At 34.9% G+C, this 23,707-nt stretch overlaps 1 protein-coding gene across 1 annotated transcript in view; it reads left to right on the top strand.

Annotated features, from left to right (window-relative positions):
- LOC129218858 (kinesin light chain 1-like) overlaps nucleotides 1–23,707 on the top strand; it is a 52,283-nt gene that overhangs the window by 19,211 nt on the left and 9,365 nt on the right. The window contains exons 6-8 of the mRNA XM_054853179.1: nucleotides 15,135–15,373; nucleotides 18,549–18,636; nucleotides 23,044–23,145. Coding sequence (XP_054709154.1) covers nucleotides 15,135–15,373; nucleotides 18,549–18,636; nucleotides 23,044–23,145 — 429 coding nt within the window. The remainder of the gene's footprint in view (nucleotides 1–15,134; nucleotides 15,374–18,548; nucleotides 18,637–23,043; nucleotides 23,146–23,707) is intronic.

Consider the following 23,707-nt stretch of genomic DNA (forward strand, 5'->3'; position numbering starts at 1 on the left):
TGCGCCACCCCCCTCCCGCATCATTAGCAACCCTGCCTTAGGGGAACGTGCAGCTAGAGTGCGATACAATGGCGCGCTATCGTTTATATTTGACAATAATATTTTCTTTTCTAGATTCATTTACTGAGAATGAAGATAATTTTCACAGCAGACGATACTAAAACAAAAATATAACTAGCTATGGAATGAAATGCTTTTTTTTTTGTAGAAAATAATTCGATACGAATATTTTAAGTGTATTACAATTTTAGTAAATAGCATTTCAACATTGAACAAAAACAAAACTTTCCATGTATTGTAAAGATCTTTCCCCACACCGTTAACCGTAAACATTTCTATTATTCTTTGGAAATTTAATGCTTAAAATAAAATTGTTTTGGGCATTTTTATTTAATTTCCTAGGTAGGAAATAAATAATCATTATTAATTTAATACGAGTCTTCCCCCCACCCCTTTTTGTGCACGCAATATGACCGCTAATCTTCTTTTAAGAATTCTCCTCTTTTGTGCGTTTGAAAACAAAGAAAACTTTACAGGGTGCGGAGAAAGTTCCCACAATTTTGTTTAAAACATTTTTTTGGCGTTAAAATCGTATGTTGGCGATTTATTTGGCACATATTGTTTATTGGCATTAAAAGTATTTGAGGTTTAATCATTTGTTCTTTGTTAGTTCATTGAGTTAGTGAGCTATGAATCATGAAAATGTGCGTGTTACTGTCGTTGAATTACACAAGAAGGGAATGAAAACAGCCGATATTATTCGAACGACTGAATTCAAGAGTAAAACAGTCTATGACGCTGTGAAACGCTACAAGGGGACTGGAGGGACTGCCGACCGTCCACGGAGTGGTCGTCCAACCACTGCAACGACGAATGTGCAGAAGATCCGCTGTCACATCTATCGCAATCCAGAGCGCTCAATGCGAAAGATGGCCAAAGAACTGGAGATCAGCGAAAAATGCGTCCGAACCAGCGTGAAAAACAAGTTGGGACTTCGTTTTTACAAGATCAATCGCCTCCACTTCCTCAATGACACAATGAAGCAGAAAAGATTGATAAAAGCTCGACGAATGCTTCGCTTGACCGCTGGTGCTCGCTTTTCGAAGGTTCTCTTTACCGATGAGAAGATCTTCACCATCGAGTCCACACATAACCGTCAAAATCATCGCCAACTGCTTAAGAAGAGTCAGAAGAAGACCGCTGCTGCAAAAATCATCGGACACAGTCACTTTCCAGCCTCCGTAATGGTCTGGGCTGCCATTTGTGCCACTGGAAAGACGCCGCTTGTTTTCATTGACAGAAACGTCAAAAGTAATGCTGCGAGCTATCAGCAGCGGGTTCTATGCGATGTACTGAGGCCATGGGCAACAGAACACTTTGGCCAAGATGAATTCACACTCCAACAAGACTGGGCTCCTGCGCATTCGGCCCGATCGACGATTGCTATCTGCGAAGATCTGTTCCCAGGTTCCCAGGGGCAAGGATGTTTGGCTCCCTAATTCACCGGAACTCAATCCGATGGATTACTCGGTGTGGTCAATCTTGGAGGAAAAAATCTCGGGAAAACGATACGCCACGGTCGACATGCGCAAAACGGCTCTAAAGCGTGCCTGGAATGAGATAACGGTGGATGCATGCGCGAGAATCGTCGGCAATTTCAGACTGCGGCGCCGTAAAGGTATTGAAGCCCAAGGAACCAATTTTGAACAATTGTTATAATTATTTTGTTTAATATTATTATTATTGTTTCAATACAGAGTTTTTATTGCTTTAACTTGTTGATTTGTTGAATTATGTGTTAGTTACAGCCTATTGAAATATCTAATAAAATTGTGGAAACTTTCTCCGCACCTTGTACACTGCCGCATATTTGTGCATCTTTTTTCCTCAACGTCAATGTATTGAATCTTTCTTATTTACCACAGGATGAACTTCCGAAGATTGTTTCAGTGTCTGTTAGGTTGTTTATTTTACCTAGCTTGAAATTTCCTTTCACGCTTTCAATGCGACGTAAAATAAACAACCATACAGGCAAAGAGGAAGCCTTCATTAATGCCTTAGCTCCTTTGCCTTTATTCCATTGTCTTGAAGTGATAAGCGTACTGTGATCATGATTTCATGAAGAAAACTTTGGGTTTTGAATTAATACTGATAAAAGCTTAAAAGTTATTACTTCTTCGCGTTTTTAATTTAATTGCTAAAATTGAACTTTCAATAAAAAAAAAACTTTGTTTCTTGCCGTTATACTATTTGCTGTCGCCGCAGATTATAGAGGTTTTCTTTTCTTCAGACTTAACTGATTCTTTTATTTTATAACCAAGTAGTTTTCTTCTTTTATGTATTTTGAAATTAACTAATTTCTTTTTTTTTCTTGCATTTCAAAGTTGTTTGTTACAAATGCAATCCAAGATTTTTTTCGTTACATACTGAAATCATTTGAAATAGAGTTAACTTGTGTACTTAAGTAAATATCTTTATTTTTTTATTGTTAAAATGCTGTATTCATTCATTAAAACCTATGTTCTTGATTAGAGAAAAGCTCCCTATGAATGGATGTCAAAAGGTTTCATCTGTTTTGCATAAATATGTCAATTATAGTTATATAAGAATAACTACATTACTTCTATTCTTTCACTATTACTTGTTATTCTTGCAACAATTATTATACTGTTTGAAAATTTAGTTCAAAATAATTTCAATTACTTTTTAGTTCTACCATAAATACACATATGTTTTTAAGAGTGTTTTTTAATAGTTTTTTAAAATTCTTATGCTAAGTGGTTTCCTGGAAGTAAAGTATTTTTTTTTTCAAATTTTCTTTAATCTTTCCATTGTAGAAAAATTTAATATACTGTTTTGTAGTTTCTTTTTCAAAAAAATTGTCTTGATATGTTTTTCTTTTTTTACCATTTTGTTATAAAAGTAGCATCTGTTTAAAATATATCTCTAGTTCAACAACTTTACACAACTTAAAACGTTTAAAATACTGCATTTTATACAAACATACAATAGATTTCAAGTAGAGCAAAAAAAGGAAACCATTATCATTGGTAACGTAAATCAGGGAAATTTGGTGAACTTAATCAGGGAAAAGTCAGGGAACTTTTTTTCACAGTTCCTGTCGCCACCCTGTACAGTCTATTGAAATATCTAATAAAATTGTGGGAACTTATTTCTCCGCACCCTGTATATTGTATAAGCAATCTTGAATAAAGATGAATAGGGTGACAGTATGAAGGTTCTTACCCTACCTCGGAAAAATTGAAGAACTGGTACTGTAGCTTCACCTCCAAAAAGTTCGTATAACAAAAAAAGTGGAGGATAGGGGCTTAGATTATATTGGTTCTTTCCAAAATAAGAACATCCCACCAAAAACATTCTGTAAAAAACTAGCCAAGTCTCGATGGAGCTGCTCGTTTATCTCTGAAAAGTAATGAAATCTAGACAAAGTCATGACAAGTCTAAGGTTCCTTACTGCGATTTCTTTATTATTATAGTTAATGTTGTGCGACTTGGCCGTTAAACATTCTTTATACGTTAGTGGGTGCAAGTCAATTTTGTTTACACGTTTTCCAAGTGGCAATTTTCCATCGTCAATGAGTAGTGGTTCTGGCGACAGATTGGTGCAATGGTGTTATGGAGCACCTGGTTTTGTACCCTTGTGTACCCTTTAACGGCCAAGTCACACAACATTAACTATAATAATAAAGAAATCGCAGTAAGGAACCTTAGACTTGTCAAGACTTTGTCTAGATTTCATTACTTTTTAGAGATAAACAAGCAGCTCCATCGAGACTTGGATAGTTTTTTACGGAATGTTTTTGGTGGGATTTCACTTCTTTTTGTAGAAACATTTAATTTGTGTAATGTTCAAGTAGACTAAAGTTAGGCTAGATTAAATTAGAAGATGTGTCCCACTACGCTGGACTTTTCAATGACAGTCGATTTTTTTATGTACCAAAGGGGGCATTACCATATCTCTAATACAGCTGAGACCAGCTGAGGGTTCTTCATTAGATACTTCAGACTTTCAATTTTTGACATCAAATGAAGCGGCCCACCAAGTTGAATATTTTTTGTAAAGGCGGTATGTCGATCTCTAATAGTTTGGTTGGGCTCTTGTGTTTTCTAATCAGTGCAGGGTCACTCCAGATCTTCGATTAGCCTAGTTTTTATAGTTTTCCCTTTATGTGGCCATTAAACCCTAACTCTGTACCGAATTTCACCTCTCTGAGTTTATGGGAAGTACTAGTTCTATTTTGATAATCATGAGTGAGTGAGTGAGTGTCATAAATGCGAAACTTTGCTTTCGCTTAACTTCGGAACTAAATGACCTACAGACTTGAAATTTTGGATTTTAAGTATGTGATTATAGCTTATTGGATGACGAAAATTTCTGCTTTCTGGGCTCATCCAAAGGTTCTCAAATAGGGGCCTAAAAATGCGGCGAAATGGTTCCAGTAAAGGATGGTACGGCAGTGTTTGCTTCGCTATCGGCTTGGCGGGGGCACTGCCGTGCCCCCCGATATATACGCCACTGAGTAGCATGTTGGTTTTTCTACTAGCTGAAGGAATTAGATAAGTGATAGTTTGAAACACCAATATCACTTAAAGAATTTTGTCCTAAGCATTATGCTTCGAGTAAACCAAAGACTCATGACAAAATGAGCTCATTAAGTTCATTATAATTGATAGACAACTTTAAAATAAAAATATATCCATTTATCTGTAAAACGCTTTTGAAAAATTTTGGCCAGGCAGGTAGCTCCTGCCAACTTAGGACAAATATTATTTGTTTGTTTGTTTCTAATGGGTCTGCGTATTGTCTACGAGCTAGTTGTAGATCTAGAGACCAGCAACCATTTTTTCATGTGGCATCACTATCGACAAATGCCATTACCATAAGAATTTTGATGCCCAGTTTCCCCATGAGATGGAGACATATCAGGTCTTAACTCTGCGAAACTTATCAGGGAATTTAACATTTTCAAAGATAATTCAAAGCCAAACGAATAATCCAAGACAGAATCCCTTACAATCCGCATAATCATACAACATGGACATTGTCGATTTTCTGCGGTTTAAAGATCCACTGACTGGAACCAGGTTGGAACTAGCGCCTTTTGAGCATAAGAGGCTAAAGCTTAACCACTACACTGCCGTGGGAAGGTAGAGTGCAGCATCAGCAGAAATGAAGTTTTGAGATACTTGAAGAAACGCTGTTTGGATTCCATCCCAACAATAGGGAAATGTTGGAATTTGACGTTTCTTGAATGGTTTATTTTCAGAGGAAATCAAATGAGCAAGCTTGTAGAATAAAGTTAAAGTGCAATAGATAACACAGATGCAAAAAAAATGAATAATTTGCAGATACTGCGTTTTACCTTATCACGGCAGTAAACCACTTTGTTGGAAGGGTAAAAGTGTTATCATTCTCAAAATTAAATTGATTAGTGATAAATGTATGTCAATCAAGGATCTGACTTTCGTTTCAATTAAGTGTTGCAATATAATACGATATCAGTCGTAGGATTTTTTTTTTTTTTTTTGAACTTCCGCAATCTGCACATTTCACTCTCACTTGGATGTTTGTTTTCTACTGTTCAACAAAAATACGTGTTGGAGGAAACATAAAAATGAATTGTAACATTTTCTTTCATCTTCAATAATTTCAAAAGCTATAATAATATTTTTTATACGACATTCATTTAAAATCAGAGTTCAAATCCGCCAACAGGCTGCCGCAGTGGCTAGGCGTCGGTCTCTTGCGCCACAGATTTTGATGCCCAATCTGCCGGGTTCAAACCCGGCTCCAGTCGGAGTAACTTAAAAAATGAAGGTAACCATCAGTATTCATGTCGTATGATTATGCGAAATCTCAAAGGACCGCGGAGTATCTATTTGACTTGGACACTCTCAGCAAAGTAAAATTTCTGGTGTAACTTCGCACAGTGAGGGCCCAGGTGCTTCTATCGGGTGGAAAAATCTCAAATACTAATGGCTGTGGCTGTCCGTTGTTACTGTAGCCACATGGGCATTCCACAGAAAAGCAGCCATCTTGTCCCGCATATAAAAACTATTTATTTCAGTGAAAAATAATAATTCAAAAGGTGATGAACAAAATATTTTGCATACAGTAAGGGCCCGAAGAGCTTTGTATTGAATGGGGCGTTCAGAGCTAAAGTGAATCAAGTCGTTCATGGACTTGATCTACAGCCAATACGTAGCCCCATTAGGAGCAAAAAACTTATTTCAATTCCAATTATATATTTTATTTATTTAAAAAAATCGTAATGTATAAGCAGTATCACAGAAATCAACTTTACAGTTTCGTAACGGAAAAGGGTTCATTGTTTGGGTGAAAATTGAGTCAAAAATGTAATCCACAATTTGATGCTTTATTACGGGACGCGGGAGCGTCCTGCCCCGGAAAGGAAACCAAACGTCAGCAGCCAACAGAAGCAAATCCACCACCAAAGACGAAAGGAAATAAAAGCGACCAAGACCAAAATTACACGACAGAATAAGTTGGGGTTTTTTGGGTTTTTCACCCCTCTGTATCTCAGCACATGAAGACCCCCGGAGTTGATTTTTGGTACACTCAATCTCTAGTGGCCCCTGACGCCGTAAACCAAAATACAATCCCCTGGACCATCAGGGGAAGGAGGTATTAAAGTTATAAAATCGCTGTTCAGAAAAGTTTTCGCTTTCTTTGACAGGGCTACAGCCCAGACGAAAAAAGGAATCAAGCTGAAATTTCGCACACACATTCCTTGTGCCCTACTGATGTGCCTTTTGTGCCATTTGAACCCCCTCCCCTTCCCCCCTCGTTTTACCCCCCAAATTGTACCTTCCCGGAGTTCTATCACAGCCCCCCGAGGGGCTACGGTAATGTTTTTTTGTATACGTATTCTTGGGGGGGGGGCATTGAGTACATATACAAAAATTCAACCCCCAGGGACATCATGGGCCGGAGTAATTGAAGTTTGAAAATCACTAATTTTCCCTAAATTATTATGTACTTACTCTCAGCTCATAGGGTTTGTTTATCTCGGATTGCAATTGCAAGGTTAGAACAGATCTAACAGTTATTCCAAAGTTGTCTTAGGAAATGAAATTCAATCAAGACTAAAACATATCCAACAGTTGCAACTAGACGTTAAATCGCGGATATCAGAAATTTGCCACAGTGACTGCGCATGCGCGCAGACTTAGCTCATTGGGCTTTCTGTTTTCATATTCTATGTTGTTTGTTTATACTTAAGCAGAGAAACAAATTAATGAATGAGATTCGAATGCTGTCCTCCACCTTCCCCCCAAAGTTTTGCCGATACAAAATTTCCTTCCCCCTGTTTTTCAGTTTTGATATATTTATGGAGGGAAGAAATTTTAAATGTCGCCGCGAAACTGGGGTTAAACCATTACAATATTTTACGTGACAAATTATATGAAACTGTACGCATATGAATATGGCACATATAACTTTTAATTGAAAGCGAAAAATAGCACTGTTTTTATTGGTTTGCTTATTTTCTAAATTAATGGATTTTTCACAAACAACACATAATGAATTGAAAATATATGAAATACGTGTGTGGATATCCGTGCTTTGCAGTAATTTGTTAGCTGAAAAATTTTTTGCAACGAATTTAAGCAAGACTTTTAATGAGCTTAGTCCGCGCGCAACATGCGCATTCGCTATGGCAAATTTGGGATAGCCGCGATTTAACATCGAGTAAAGTTGTATAGATCTTCTGAAACATTTAAATTTAAAATATTTAATGGCTTAGTTTTTTTTTTTTTTTGCTTGGTGATAACATGCGTTATTTCGTTTTTTAAATGAACTTTTAAACAAAACTAGGTATTAAACAAGACAAAGACTTCTATCAAGAAAAAGATAAATCACCAAACAATTAAAATTATCCCATAAAACGTAAAATAATCCACGATTTAAGAAAAAATGTAACTAAACAAGAAAGTGAAATGCTAGATTAAAATAGCTCTCAAGCTGTAAAACATTTAAAGAAACCTTCATGAAAATGTTGAATAATCTGTCAAATAAAGAAACTGTAGTAGAATTTATTGGAAAGTTGTAAAATACTCGAAAACAATATAATTTAAAATATAGTATTTTATTATCCAAGAAGTTTTCTTTGCAACAGAGAGGATACAAAGATTGCAATAAAATTTAAACCGTCCAATTCTCGCAAAATGAACACAGAATCTTAATAGTCAGAAAATAATTTGACGTAAAATTAGGCTAGCCATTATTGTTCCTTAAAAACACAACACAGCGTTGTTTCAATTGAAAATTTTCTGACTTGAAGTTCTCAATTCTAAAAATACAGACAAAGTAATAATATCAATGCAAAAAGATGTGATATCTCATCAAAAACAACCCTGTTGTAAAAATTTCCCCGCCAAGAAAACCTTTAACTTTTCCGCACGAAAAAGAAAACCTGCATCCTAAACCCAAAAACATTCAGCCATAAAAAGTTATGATATCTAGTTTGTCCGGCAAGTATCTGCCAAACTATCATCCTCCCTCTTTTCCTTTTTCATCACACCTACTTCCATTAGAACCTCCTCCCACTTTCAACTCCTCAGAAATATTAATAGATCCTTTAAATTGTTTATCCTGTTTGGCGGTAAGCTTTTCAAAGTGAAGTGGTTGCTTGGTGAGCAAAAAGCTTCCCGCCAAACAAGATAAACAATTTAAAGGATCTATTAATATTTCTGAGGAGTTGAAAGTGGGAGGAGGTTCTAATGGAAGTAGGTGTGATGAAAAAGGAGAAGAGGGAGGATGATAGTTTGGCAGATACTTGGCGGACAAACTTGATATCATAACTTTTTATGGCTGAGGGTTTTTGGGTTTAGGATGCAGGTTTTCTTGGCGGGGAAATTTTTACAACAGGGTTGTTTTTGATGAGATTACTATTACGGTGAGAGTAATATTAACAATATTACTTTTATATCAATATAAATAGCAACAAAACAAGAACTTTTTTAGAAAAATTTCAGACACTTTCGGTGTTACGAACAAGCACATTTCCATTGCAAAAATATTTGAGATTAAATATTTAAGAGACATTTTTTTTAAGCTGGACAAAGTGAATAGGGGCCTGATAGCTGACAGCTTCAATTTTCCTGAAACTTTCAGGATATTTTAGTAGTATTGTGATAAGAAAACGTGAAGCTTCTTGCTTCTCAAATTTGACTTGTTGGCCCAAGAGGGAAGGTCAAAGTTTAGGGCCGTGAAAAAAAAAAAGAGCTAAATATATGATTGCTTTGCTTCAAAAGCTATGAGTGAACCAAGCCAATTCTTTTAAATAAGGATACTACTCGATACTAGGTACATGCTAGCATAAATGTTTTGGTGGTTCACTCATAGCTTTGAGGGCAAAGGTCAATTGAAACTGCTACTTTCTTTACTTTTGTTTGCCTTGTTTAGGCCCGGATATCTGCTAAAGCCTTGAGTAACCCTCGGAAATAAGTATATGATTAACTACTCACGACAGTAAAGGACGAAGAAAAATATAAAATAGCTTTCGTTACTCTCGACTTAAGTACTTAAACGGTCTCAAAGTCGATGATTTTTTAAAAATGCCCAAGTTTAGAGGTCAATAACTTTAATCGCGACGGGTCAACAAGTTTGGGACACAGCTGTAGTTATAGTCCGAGTGGTGTAGTTTCAGGTCCAGGTTAGAAACCCATGGCAACTAATGAACTTTTTTAATTACGTGGTCTCAAAGTTGACAATTTGAAACAAAAAGAGTCACAGTTTTATGTCGATTGCTCTAAAACGCCTTAGTCAATAACTTTGAGCAAGAGCTGTAATTATGCTCTACGTGGGGTAGTTTTAGATTCATGTCAGAAAATACTTAATTAAACGGCCTCAAAAATGATGATTTTAGTATAAAAAGGCGTTTGTTCTCGAGTTTATATGCGTGCTGCTCACAATCTTTTGAGTTCAAACTCACATGAATATTAGAATGAATCAACAGCCAAATGTACTTTAAGCTTCCAAAATTTCATGCTTCCAATGTAATAAAATATTCTGTAACCTTGAACACAACATGGCAATTCTTCTCACAAAGCTGATCCGCCATTTCGGAGCACCATATTTTGGAGATCCTAGATCCTGAGGATTCGGATCTCGGAAGCTGGAAATTTGCATAGGTTAGTTTCAAAGACAACTCTACGCTTCTATAAAATTTCATCCCATTCGAGGATGATCGAACAGGGACAATTTGAAAAATCAGGTTAATTGACGTAGAATCATTCTTATTTGACATTGTGACAACTCACAGGCATCTTTTGTTATTTTTGACCATATAATGATCATAAATCAATGCTATATTTTAGGAAGAGGATTGCGATTGGGTAAGAGATTGAGATCATAATTACAGTAGAATTTGCAAATACACTACTTAGTAATAAATTTTTATCAATAAACAAATTCCTAAATTAAGGCTCAAAAACAAAAATATAAATATAACGTCCAAAAAAAAAAAAAGGAAACAGAAAAGAACACAGATTTGTTAGACAATAACAAAAGTTGCGGGTCAAATGTGCATAATGTTTATATCAGAGCATGGGTGCAAGTTTGGTGATGTGTTCAAGACGGAAAATATTTTCAGCTCCCCCCTCCCCCCGCCCGCATGTGGGCTTAAGGAAAAATTTTTATGTATAAATGTTGCAGATTTTAACAATGCAAGTTTTGGAATCTATTTGATTTAAATTTTAAGCCTTAAAATTGTAATATTTAAGTGTTTTGACATCATAATTCCAAAAAATCTAAAATCCGGCAATAAGGGGGGGGGGTCTGGGGGCTCTCTCCCAGAAATTTTTTCAAATTGAAGTCCAAAAAACGCTGTGGTAGGCCATTTTGGTAAAGTTCAGGGAAAGGAGGGGTTCAGGGACTCTTACATCAATTATTTCAAACTGATAGTCCCAAAATCACAATATTGGGCAACCTTCAAAAAATATTAAAGAAAGAGGGGGGGGGCGCTATGGGCTTTCCCGAAATCGAAGATTTAAAAAGGAAATTGTAATTTAAATTTCATAACGTTTATACGCTTTTTGAATGCACTATTGAAGGGATGGATTTCAGGAACCCTCCTTCGGCAATATTTCGAAATTGAAGTTTCAAAAACGCAAATTTTAGACGATGTTGGATAATGTAAGGGGTAAAAGCGTTTGCAGCACCCCATCATTAGTTTTTTGCCGATCCTAAATATTTTTGTTGTAGCAATAAAATCGCTTAGGACATAAGATTTTCACTTTTGCAACATAAATCAGTTCTGATTCGAAAGTCTACCCAAGGTAGCGCCAACAAACTAGAAAAGAAGGAAAGGTGGGGGAAGGGTAAGGTCGACTAATGATAATGAACTGTCACCATTCCCCCACAGTCTTCATTTGAAAAAGAATTCTTTTATAAGATAGCAGGTGGTGAAATTAGCAATAAAAAATCGCTTCAGTGAAGTAGATATATTTTTTAAATAAGGTACCCTTTCCAACATTCATTAATTAAAAAAGAAATAGGGGAACTGAATCCTAACTCCAGGCAGGGTTCCCGAATCGCATCCCTCTTAAGGCACTCAAATATAGCCGAAAGTGGCGCTTTAAATATTTCAGCATCAAAGAATTTTCGGAAGAGAACTCCCGAACCCCTTCCTCTGAGTTCACCACAAATGTCCTAAATTTCAATTTTTAAGGCTTCACTTTCTAAATTGTTTTGTAGGAATAGCACCCCTATTACCTATAAGCATTACTTATGACCGCCTAAAAATTTTAATACTTTAATTTTGGAAACTTTTTGAAAAAATCTTCCTACACCCTTCCCCCTTAAGTCATCCAAAGATAGCCCAAAACAAAGCTCTTAAAATTTTAGAAACTAAAATGTTTCGGGCTGGGGGTGCGGAATACCCCCCCCCCCTCTCATTGTGTTTACTAAACGCAGTGTAAGTTTTTGTTTAAGATTTATTTTTCTATTGAGAGAGCAACTCCCTTCCAAACATCGCCAAAGACAACCCAAAGTTTTAAGACTTCAATTTCGAAAATGTTTCGAAAAAGACCCCTGAATTCCCTAACTCTTAACTCACTCAAAAATAGCCAAAATAGCATTTCAATACTTCCGGAGAGAGAGACCCCCCCCCCCCCCGAACTCTTTCCTCTAAGTTCATTAAATTTTACTAAAATTTCCGGTTTCCCCTTTTCATCACCGAACATTTAAGAATTCCCTCTTCTTAAGTCTTCCAAAGATTACCTAAAGCTGAGTTCTGAATATTTCAGCTTTGAATATTTTTTAGGAAAAGAGAACCCCGAACCCCAAGACGGTCCAAAGTTGCGCTTTTAAGACTCCAGTTTCGGAATTTCGCCTAAAGAGAGCCCCCTCCCTCCCTCTTGACATTGCCAAAGACAGCCTAAAAGATTTAAGACTTCAATTACAAACAGTTTTCGGGAGAGGGTCGCAAATGCCCTTTAACTTAAGTCATTTAAGTATAGCCTCAAATAGTTTTTAATACATCAGCTACAAAACATTTTCATGTTAGAACACCAAAACCATCTCTCATAAATTCACCAAAGATTGCCTAAATTAGTGTTTTTAAGACTCCAGTCTTCGATTCTTTTTAAAACCCACTTTTATATCATTAGAGACAGCCTAAAACTTTTTGACTTTTAAATTTTTAAGAGTTTGCACTGGAGAAATATCGAACCACTCCTAGCTTCAAAACTATTTTCAATTCAGTTTTTCGATATTTTATACTGTAACCCGTGAGTACTCCCCCCCCCCCCTAGATTGTCCAAGTTATCAACGTTTTAAGACCTCAGTATCGTGGGTTAATTTGCGGACAGATTACCCTCTTTGCAAGAGCAGCGTTTTTTCGCAAACTCGTGCTGCCGTTATTTTTCTCCTTTCCTTTCTCTCCCTCCCCCCACCCATATTTCCATTCTAGCGTGTGCTCGAATCAATGACATTAGAATTTAGTGATTCCTCAAGTCATTGTCAAAAATGCAGGAACGGTTTGCCCATCGGTGTTTCCAACCAGCTTGAAATCTCCCCCCCCCCCCGATTATTTCCAAAATTCCCATTTTCATTAAAATCTTCAAAATCCTTGATAGTTTCTGTTTTACCTGGTGTGTGGACGCCCTTTGCTGTGGCGAAAATATTTCATCTTGTCAGCAATCACTCTCAATCGGTGATGCAGATTCAACTCTTAAGACATTTTAAGAGCGTACATAATTTTCATTTATGCGTGTAAAGTTTGCAAAAAAAAAAAAAAAACACAAATGAAAAAAACGAAAGGATGATCGAAAATAGCATGAGAAAAGGCTAAATTTTCAATTAGAGCCGATTGCTTCGAAAAATCAGGGAGAATAGCGAGCAACTCCTCGGTCTGCAATGCAGCGAGTTGGAAATAAAGCTATACTTAAAAAAAGTCAAACGGCGCGAGCCGAAAAGCCACTCCTCCAAAAGCACGTTGCAAACAAAACAAGCACATGGCGGAAAACCGAGAGAATGTCGATGTAAATTCGTGGTTATGGAACGGTCTAGTAATATTAAAGCATATTTTTCAAACACTCAATTTTTCTTTTTTCATTCAAAATTAAAAGAAAGTCATTGAATTTCTTTCCGTCCCGACCTCCGTCTCGGAAATTTTGTCAAGACGGAAATCCGTCCTGAGACGGAAGGTCTTGCACCCATGTATCAGAGTGATTCCACGCCAACTGACTTGATTTTTCAAACCACCCTCGCTCATTTCGTCTCTGAATGCGATGAAATTTAATAGAGGCGTAGAGATGTCTTTGAAACTAACCTGATGCAAATTTTCAACTTTTGAGGTCCGAATCCTGAGGATCTAGGATCTCCAAAATATTTTGATCCAAAAAGGCGGATTAGCTTTGTGAGAAGAATTGCCATGTTGTGCTCAAGGGTACAGAAAATTTAATTGCACTGGAAGCATAAAATTTTGGGAGCTTAAAGCGCATTTGGCGGTTGATTCGTTCTAGTATTTATGTGATTTTGAGCTCAAAAGATTTTGAGTAGCACGCATATAAACTCGTGAAAAAACGCTCTTTTATACTGAAATCATCATTTCTGAGACCGTTTAATTAAGTAAGATGATTAGATCTCCTGTTTTTCTGACTCTAAAACTACACCACGTAGAGCATAACTACAGCTCTTGCTCAAAGTTATTGACTCGGGCGTTTTAGAGTGATTGACTTAAAAATTTGATTCTTTCGTTTCAAATTATCAGCTTTGAGATCTCGTGATTAAAAAAGTTGATTAATTGCCATGAGTTTCTAACCTGGACCTTAAACTACACCACTCGGACTATAACTACAGCTGTGTCCCAAAATTGTTGACCCGTCGCTCACAAAGTTATTGACCTCTAAACTTGGCCATTTTTAAAAAAAATCATCGACTTTGGGACCGTTTAACTACTAAAGCCAAGAGAAACGAAAGCTATTTTATATTTTTCTTATTACTATACTGTGGTGAGTAGTTAATCATATACTTATTTCAGAGGGTTATTCACGGCTTTAGCAGATATCCGTTCCCAAACAAGGCAAAAAAAGTAGCAGTTTCAATTGACCTTTGCCCTCAAAGCCGTGAGTGAGCAACCAAAATATGTATGCTAGCATTTATCTAGTATCAAGTAGTATCCACATTTAAAAGAATGGGTTAGGTTCACTCATTGCTTTCGAAGCAAAGCAATCATATATTTAGCTCTTTTTTTTCACCACCTGAAACTTTGATCCCTACTCAAGGACAAACAAATCAGTTTTTTTTTTTAAACAAACTTCCCTTTTTCTTATCATAGTACCACAAATACATCCTGAAATTTTTACGAAATTTGAAGACATCAACTATCAAAAGTGTCTAGCTTTAAAAAAAATCACTCTTAAGGACATTCGTCAAAAGTTGTCGGGTATCTTTGCATATTGCATCACCTTTTGTGGGATATTCGGTGGTGCTTTTTTACGTTGTTAACATGTTTACTTTTTAGCAGTTAAACAACAAAGATATTTTTATTGATAGTCATCCATAACGCAATGATAAACATTTATAATGTATTTTAATGAAATTAATTGGAGATGTTTTTTTAACATTATAAGTAATAAACAAGGTTTCGGTTTTCTTTTTGACAGGACTGTTTCCAAACTTGCCATATATAGCAGAAATCGATCTGTCTCTTAATCCACGATTAAAAATATTTTATAATCTTGTTATGGGATACATCATCAAAGGCTCATATGAAATTGCTGCTCCGTTGTGCAAAACGACTTTGCAAGATTTACGTGAAAAGTGTAGCGCAGACCACCCTGATGTTATAGCAATGATGGATATTATTACAATGGTATACAGGTAAGAGTGAGTATATTTGATCAAGTTTTTCTAAGTTACCAGAGTAAACTTTAAACATGCACCGAAATAAATAATGAGAAAATCAACGAAAATATCAACGAACTTAAGAACTGCAAACACTTGTTTCACTGTTAATAAAGAGTTCCGCTACCAATACAAAGATTCGAAGTAATAAAATCTAAAAAGAGAAAAAAATATCAATTTTCAAATTTCTTGTAATTTAAGCCTTGACAAGGGAGTTCTTTATTAATCCAAAACACGTATCTGCAATTTTGTTGTTTGTGAGATTATTAGGTTGCTTTTCTCTTTTATTCTTTCTTCGTAAAAGGTTATGCACTGAAGTTTTCCAATTCACAACAAGCACTTCGGGAACACTTGGAAAAAATGGAAATTTTGATTTTTGTATGAATGAAAATAGGGTTTCTCAATAGCTCTGTGTTTCTTGGAACATATAAAGGGTTTAGCATTAAAAAATATACGTAATCCACACATCTTCTTTTTCTGCTTTACAGAAATACACATAAAGGTAAGTTACCGTTTTGTTTTATAACTGAGAGCTTTCTTGGTCAAACACCAGAAATTAGTCAAGTCATCGTTCAACCAATAATATTGGGTAAGGTGTGTCTAATCCTAACAATAACATTTTCTATTTTAGATTGTTTTTGAAACTTGAAATAATAATTGTAATTTTGACTTTTTCAAACATGATTGATATTGTTTGAAAGAAAAATAAGTATGATTTCCCTTCCTTACAATGAACTTTACTGTCTGAAAATGAAAGCTATTGAGTTTTGATTTTTTCCAATCCATCTAAGTCCAAATCAAAACTAAATTAGTTTCTCTTTTTCTTTCGAACAGAAACCCCAAACCAAAACTGCGTAATGGTTTGTTTCCAAAGCTGAACCGAAACCTAAATTCAGTTTATTCATACGGCCGTGCTAAACGCAGTAGTAAAAGTAGTCATACCTGCACTTTTGAACAAAACTGAATTATTATAACCAAGTTTTTCTCTATTTCGTATTTTACTTAATAAATAAAATGTTTTAGGGTAATTTGATCAGGAACTATTTTTTTTTTTAATTCTGAAAAAAAAAGCTAACTAAATCAAATATATAGAAGAGCCAAATTATAAAACACAATATCTCAGTTTGAGCTCTGCTGCAGATTCCACTTTGTGCTCAGCCCGGCAGTATACGGGGCGCGGCAAAAAAAAAAAAAAAAAAAAAAAAAAAAAAAAAAAAAAAAAAACCTCGGACAAAGATTGATTCACCGAATGGAAGTAAAGTAATTTCCTTTTAATGAGTGTCTTATTTATTTGTTGTCTCTCACTTTATTGGAAAATAATTTACAACATATCTCCTATAGTCGATTGTTTTTCGATTTTCTTACAATTTTAAGCAAAAGACCTGCTATTTTAAAGTTGTTTAAACAAGCAGAACGACAGTTCGTTTGCTTGTTGTGCCTCGGCGAACAATATTTGATGCGGTTTGCCGCTTCAAGTGGCTTGGAAATGATAGTCGATGTCCGGAAAGTGTACAAAAATCCGGAAAGTGAATAGTGAACTTCTCAGTTAATCGTCAGGTCATCCAAAAATGAGTTCAATGAATTCCTTGGGTTTCCACGTGAGAAGTCGTTCGTAAGATGGGAAATTGTGACCGATAAGTGTGACTAAGGGCTCACACTCAGCTCGACACGCAGCTCAAACAGAAGTTTTAAGAGTTCCAAAAAGTTCAGGCATTAGTATGAGTCCAAAGATGCCCAGACACGTTTGAGACGGGCCGCAAGTCCACACTGGAAGAGATACCTTTCACTGATTTACCGTTCAACCAGCTCATAATCCCCAGAAAAATAGGATTTGGTCAGCAGACACTCCAAGCAAATTAGAAAATGTTAAACATCGCAAAAATCCGAAGTCAGGCTTTGTCTGTGATAGAATCAGCACAAGCGACAAAAAAATCTCTGTTTTTTTTTTTTTTTTTGTGTATAAGGGCCATAAAATGAATCAAAAAGTGTACCAGAAGGACATTTTAGAAGATGTTGTACTTTTGTGGACCCAAGAGCACTTCAGCACAGCAACGTCGACTGGACATTTCAATTTGACTCCACACCAATTCATACGGCCAAAAAGACAACGCAGTGGTACAAGGTGCATTGTTTTTGACATATCTTTAGAGTGGACTTGTTAGACCTCAATCCCATTTATTACACTGTATGGCCTGTTTTAGATTCAAAGGTCTACCTTAAACTACACATAAGTTTGGACTCTCTAAACCAATTGCTTTATAGAGAACAGGATCGATTAAAGGACTTGTGGCCCTTGAATGAAAATTTCAATGAACAGTTGCATCTCTGTATTACTTCAAAAGGTGGCCAGTCTGAAAACAGATAATTTATTAATTGCTAAAGGTCTTCTCATATTATTATTATTTTTGTTTTTTTTTCACTTATTTATTTTTAATAAAATTACAAGAAAAATTGCTTGCCCGGAGTTTTTTTTTTTTTTTTTTTTGCGGCACTCTGAACATTTGGTTTGCACAGTCAGCAGAAACATAGTTCTGTGATTAAAGTTATGCTTGTTTGTTTTATGAAGAAGGAAAATAAATTCTTCACTAAGGATATTGGTTTAATTTTTTTAGCAAAAATTATTAAATGTTTTTTGATCTGTATACAAATTATAATAGCATACAACAACTTGCATTATAAAAGTTAGAGAGTATTTAACATGCAAGGAGGAAGTAGAGGGAGGAAATTGCATCAGAATTTAAGTATGAGAAATTTCCAATCACGTTTTGCTGAAAATTTCAATTAAAACTTAATGAAAAGTTGAAAAAAATCATCTTTTCAATTTTTCGGGATTGGAAATAAACCCTTTCGAAAAAAAAAAACGTTTTTTTTTTTCGTTTTTTCCGAAATTTTCCGGTTTTTTTTCAACTGTTATCATTCTTATTGTTGATTAAGGATTTTGATATGAAAATGTCATAAAAATTGTTCACTTATTTTTCTATAACATTTTGCTCATTTAAATACATTAGGAATCCTTCTTGAATTCATTTCTGAAAAAATTACGCTCATAAAAACTTAATAGTTAGAATAGGAGTTTATGTTTGCTGATTTAAGAAGAAATTTTTAAATTTAAATTTTGTTTTCCATTTTATTTTATTTTTTATTTTAATAGAGGAATGCGACATTATAAAGATGCAGCCAGCATACAAGAAGAAATTCTAGAAGTCAAAAGAAAATCGATGAAAGAAGATAATATTAGTGTAAGTAATAAAAAAAATTCCATTTTAAAATGTAGAACTTCGTTTCAACTTTATTTTAGAGTAAATTACTTTTTAAAATGTGTTTCATTGTCAAAAAAAAAAAAAAAAAATCTACGTTTTATGTGATAAGTTTAAAATATCTATCACAATATTAAAATAGCACAAATAGCAAATCCAGGCATGTAATTTCGGGACACAAGGAACTTTTTAAAAAATGATTAAAAAAAAAACTTATGGATTAAAAGAGACTTGAGAAAAGCTTATGTCTAATGTTCATTACATTTCATTAATTTGTTTTGTTATAATAATACCAGTAAAAGATTACATATGAACAGATACCTGAAAAATGAACGTCTACGTGCTAATTATGTGCAACATATTACCCAACGCGTAAATTTGTTTTTCACCGATATTGTTTTTCTTTCTCATTTATGTTCACAAATAGAGGTGGTAGAAATTTCCAATGAACTGCTCGGTGTCAAAAACTGAGAATGAGTTTTCAAATGAAAAATTTTATTCTTCATATTAAATTCAAATTTGTTTATTCATTTTCAAAGAATGTAATGTAATCAGTACTTTCTTTTAACTTTGCACTTTCAGAATGAATCGCTCATTTACGAGGATTCTTAAAATCGCAAGACAAATTCGATGGTTCTTTTATCGCTGGGCCCGTGCTAAAACCTCATGGAATTTTCGTCAATTCGACGAAAGGTTTACTTGGGGAATTTTTCACGACGCCATTTCGTCAAAATTTCGTGAGGGAAATGGTACAAAAAAATGAAAATTCCTCAAGTCTGCATAGATGTAGGTCAAGTGACCCAACATTTAGGAAGACATCACCTTCCTCATGAATGTAAGAAAACTCATAGATAAAACGCAGATTTGATGGTGTTTTTTGTTTTAATACGTGATACTTGAAGTGAATGTACAAAACGCTCACTCTTTACGTGAAGCGTAGCGTTTTTTTTTTTTAATTAATCTTACTCCATATCAGCAGGAAAGCAGAAGTCGAATTTTTTAAAACTTTATCAGACCAGACCTAAGCGCTATTTCAGTTTTTTTACTAAGTAACAACTCATTGGGCTCGTATATTTTAGTTATTTGTCCAACAAAAACAATTTTTTAGAGCAAAATATTATATATCATAGCTATACATAAAAAAATCAGACCTTTATATTCACAATATTAGAATTATTACTTGAATAAAATCAAATTATTCGGCCAAAATCACAAAATTTTATCTATTCAAAAATATTTTTGCCTTAAATTTTTAGCAACTTATTAGATTAAAGTTATACAAAACTATTGCATATCAATATATAAGCTAGAAAAGTGACTAAAACATTTATACTTTTAAAATTCATTTCCCTCAAAAGTGGAGGTAAAAACCTAAAAAACTCCAAAACCTTCAAACTTTAGAGGAGTGGAGGGTATTATGGAATACCATTTGCAGTTCTAAATGTCATTGTACTGTTTTTACTTCCTTTTACAAAAAAGGAAATATTGTATTCGCGAAAAAAATTTCACTCAAAAATCGGCCTTAATTTTCATTTTGCTTGCCCCCGAATGAATATTGAAGTTTTTTTTAACCCGACCACACGTGGATATATGCCTAAGAACGTATAGACACCCGAAGTACCCATTTTGACGATCCTCGAGTTAATTACAACGAGTTTTCTCATGACGTCCGTATGTACGTATGTATCTCGCATAACTCTAAAACGGTATGTCCTAGAAAGTTGAAATTTGGTACGTAGACTCCTAGTCGGGTTTAGTTGTGCACCTCTCCTTTTGGTTGCCTTCGGATGTTCCAAAGGGCACTTTTACACCTTTTTGGGGGGAAATCATTGTTAATTTCAATGCAAACTCAAGTGGTGTAATAATTTGGCAAACATTTGACAATATATCACCAAGCTTTTGGTCGCCAAGTTTTGTCACCAACTTCGCGGCAAATTTCGCTTTTTTTTTTTTTTTAATTTTTAATCTGGCTTTAATTTGCCCATATTTACAGAGTTAACCATTGAATCACATTAAAACTTCCAATATTGGGAAAATTTATCTGCATAAAACGTTTTCTTTGCTTCGGTTCGCAACAAACTTGGGGTGAAAAGATTTGAAGCGTTTCTTTGCTTAGTTCGAGGCACTATTATCATTAAATTGAAGTAAAAGGAAGTCATGTGATGCTCACATCAGCTCGTTTAATAAAAATCCTCAACATCATCGTGAGTATATGATACAACTAATTGTTATGAAATGTCACTTGTTAAAAAAAATGCAATTTTGTTTCGTTTTTATGAAAAAAGTGTATTGAAAATAAATGAACAAATGGAGGTTAACATGAAATAGTCGGGTAATGGAATACGTGGCTTACACCATGGAAAAACTAATCAGACGTCATAAAACCCAGTTAGTTTTAACTAGAAAATGAAACATATTTATTAGATTAATGTGTAAGTCATGTCTGGTTCAGGACGAATTGCAAAAGTCACAGATATAATCTTCTTTCTCTGCCCCAGTGCAATCAATGTAAGCCCACATAGAGCAACTGATGCATTAAATCCAAATTTCGTCTCGTTGATCGTCGGAGAATTTTCCGTTACAGAAAATGCACTCAGCGTCTTCATTTTCTAGTTTTTTAGTTGATGGCGTGAAATCCATTATACATATGATACATCAGAATGGAACGATTCATCGCTGCTGACACTGGTGTCATCTCACACTGACACTGGAGTAGTCATCTGACACTGGAGTAATCCATAATACCCGACACGCCATCTTGGAAAGTGGACTGACGGATTTGTCAGCTAAAAAACGACCCCAGTATAACAAACTACAGTGCTTTTAATATACATTGTGCTTATCATGAATGTTTAAGTCACATGTGTACTAGTAAATAGAAGTGTTTGAAAACTTATCTGCAAAAAGTCTTGAAAACAGAAAAACAAACTGTGTTTGTTCTTTGTTGAATCGACAACAACAGTAAGCGGTGAATTCTCACTGCACTGTATCATGGGAGTCTTTCTTAACTAATTCATGATATTCGCACGAGATAGCAGTACCAAGCAGAGCCGAAACCTCGGTATTCCATATTTCCCGACTATTCCATAATGGCCTCCTCTCCTCTACTTGAAAGGTGCAGTATCATTTAACGCTTAATTTCTTGAAAACCACTAATAATTCTGAAATGGCTAGTCCCTGCGAAAAACTGTTGGGTGACTGATCAGCCAATAATATATATTTGCCAAAGAAAGAAAAACAAGGTATTTATATTTTTCATTGATATTCAAAAATTTATGGGAATGTTTTTCCGAGATACGCAAAAACGCACTACGAAACCTCGAACAATTTGAAAAACTTTACTCGATGGATAAGAAGTTTCTCCTGCTTACTCATGGACCTCAGCTTAGCCCAGTAACAGTTTATTTTGAGCAGAGCTATTCATTTGACATTTTTGACACAATTCACTGACAGAGATATTATTCCGTTGTCGCGCAAAATTTTAGAATATTATTGTTGGATGTATTCCGCATAGCCTGCGGCGCGGAAGTGCTGCAGGATAAAGAGAGAAAATAGTACATAACTTTGTCAAGAAGGGCACTCTCAAGATATTATGTGGAAAGGTCAGACTGCGACTTTTGAGGACATTGGGCACGAACTTTATTTGGTGCCCCTCCCCTTTTACCAGTTCATATTACATAGTTGAAATAATAAAAACTTAGATACCAGTTTGGTGCCCAGTAATTTTAGTGCTCTGAGTCCGTGCCCCTTATGTCCATACCTTAATCTGATTCTGGGTAGCGTCAGCGTAAAGGTATAGGTGTGGTAAGAAATCACTTAACCTTAGAATAACTCATTTATGTTTGGACTGAAAGAGAATAAATTCTTACATTGGCTCAACGCCAGTAACTTATCGGCAACGCAAACTTACTTCCCTCACATCTACATATTTTGGCAAATGGAAATTGTTCAAATCGCAGCTCATTGGAAGTCAATTTATTACAGTCCGACTATACCAATAAATGTGGGTGATTCTCTTTATTATTATTATTGCTATTAGTATCATTATTATTATCATTATTATTATTAACATCATTGTTCTTATCATCATTATTATTATTATTAACATCATTGTTATTATTATCATTATTATTATTATTATCCTTATACTTATTAACAAGATGGGAACAGTTTCTAAGTTCAGTTGTTTCACAACATAAAATACAGTCCCCCCCCCCCTTCATTTTTGACATTTTTTTCTCCGCTCCAAAAATGAATAATATTTATTAAGCAATGCAACTAATAAAAGTCCTTTTATCTATGAACGAAACACATCTAGCATTCTTTTAACTTTAAAAATAAAACAAATTCCATTTGTTTCATATTTTTTCCTTTCTCTCTTTTTTCCAGATAGCATTTACATTAAATAATTTAGCGGCTCTGTATGGAAAGATTGGCAAAATCGAAGAAGCCGAAAAATTTTGCCGAAGTGCCATTGATTGTCGAAAAAAAGTAAGTCGTTCTTTAATTGAAGCTTGTTACGGAAATTTTGGCAAAAAAAGAAGTTTCAATGTTACGGAACAATGACGGAAAGAAATTCATGAATTGAAGCGAGCAATTTATTAGTGTGCAAGGGCCGGACATTTTATTTTCGACTTTTGCAGTATTTTTCTGTATTATGTTATTGTATTTTTCAAATCATAGTGCTCCAAAATAACTTTTATGAGACCACTAAGCAAAACTTGATAAGTGGTATGAACAATGTATTTTCAACTTTTTTTAGACGTTTATTTGTTTAAATTTTATTACGATGCATAACTATTTCTGAAGCTGTATTTCTGGGACCATTTAGCGTTCTCTAAACAAACAATTCTGACAATACTGAAAACTGTGGAGATTTTATATTTAAAATTGCAAATATATACAGGGTGTTCCGTTTTAACTTGCAAAATACCTTTATTTTCGCAACCGTTGGTCCTAGATGTATGCTTCCAGTGTTCCAGTTGCAAAAATGTTCAAAATCAGATGCAGAGTTAAGATATTGAAAGTTTGAAGCAAAAATAAAAAATGAGTC

Source organism: Uloborus diversus, chromosome 3 (genome assembly GCF_026930045.1).
Source record: "Uloborus diversus isolate 005 chromosome 3, Udiv.v.3.1, whole genome shotgun sequence".
Lineage (NCBI taxonomy): Eukaryota > Metazoa > Arthropoda > Arachnida > Araneae > Uloboridae > Uloborus > Uloborus diversus.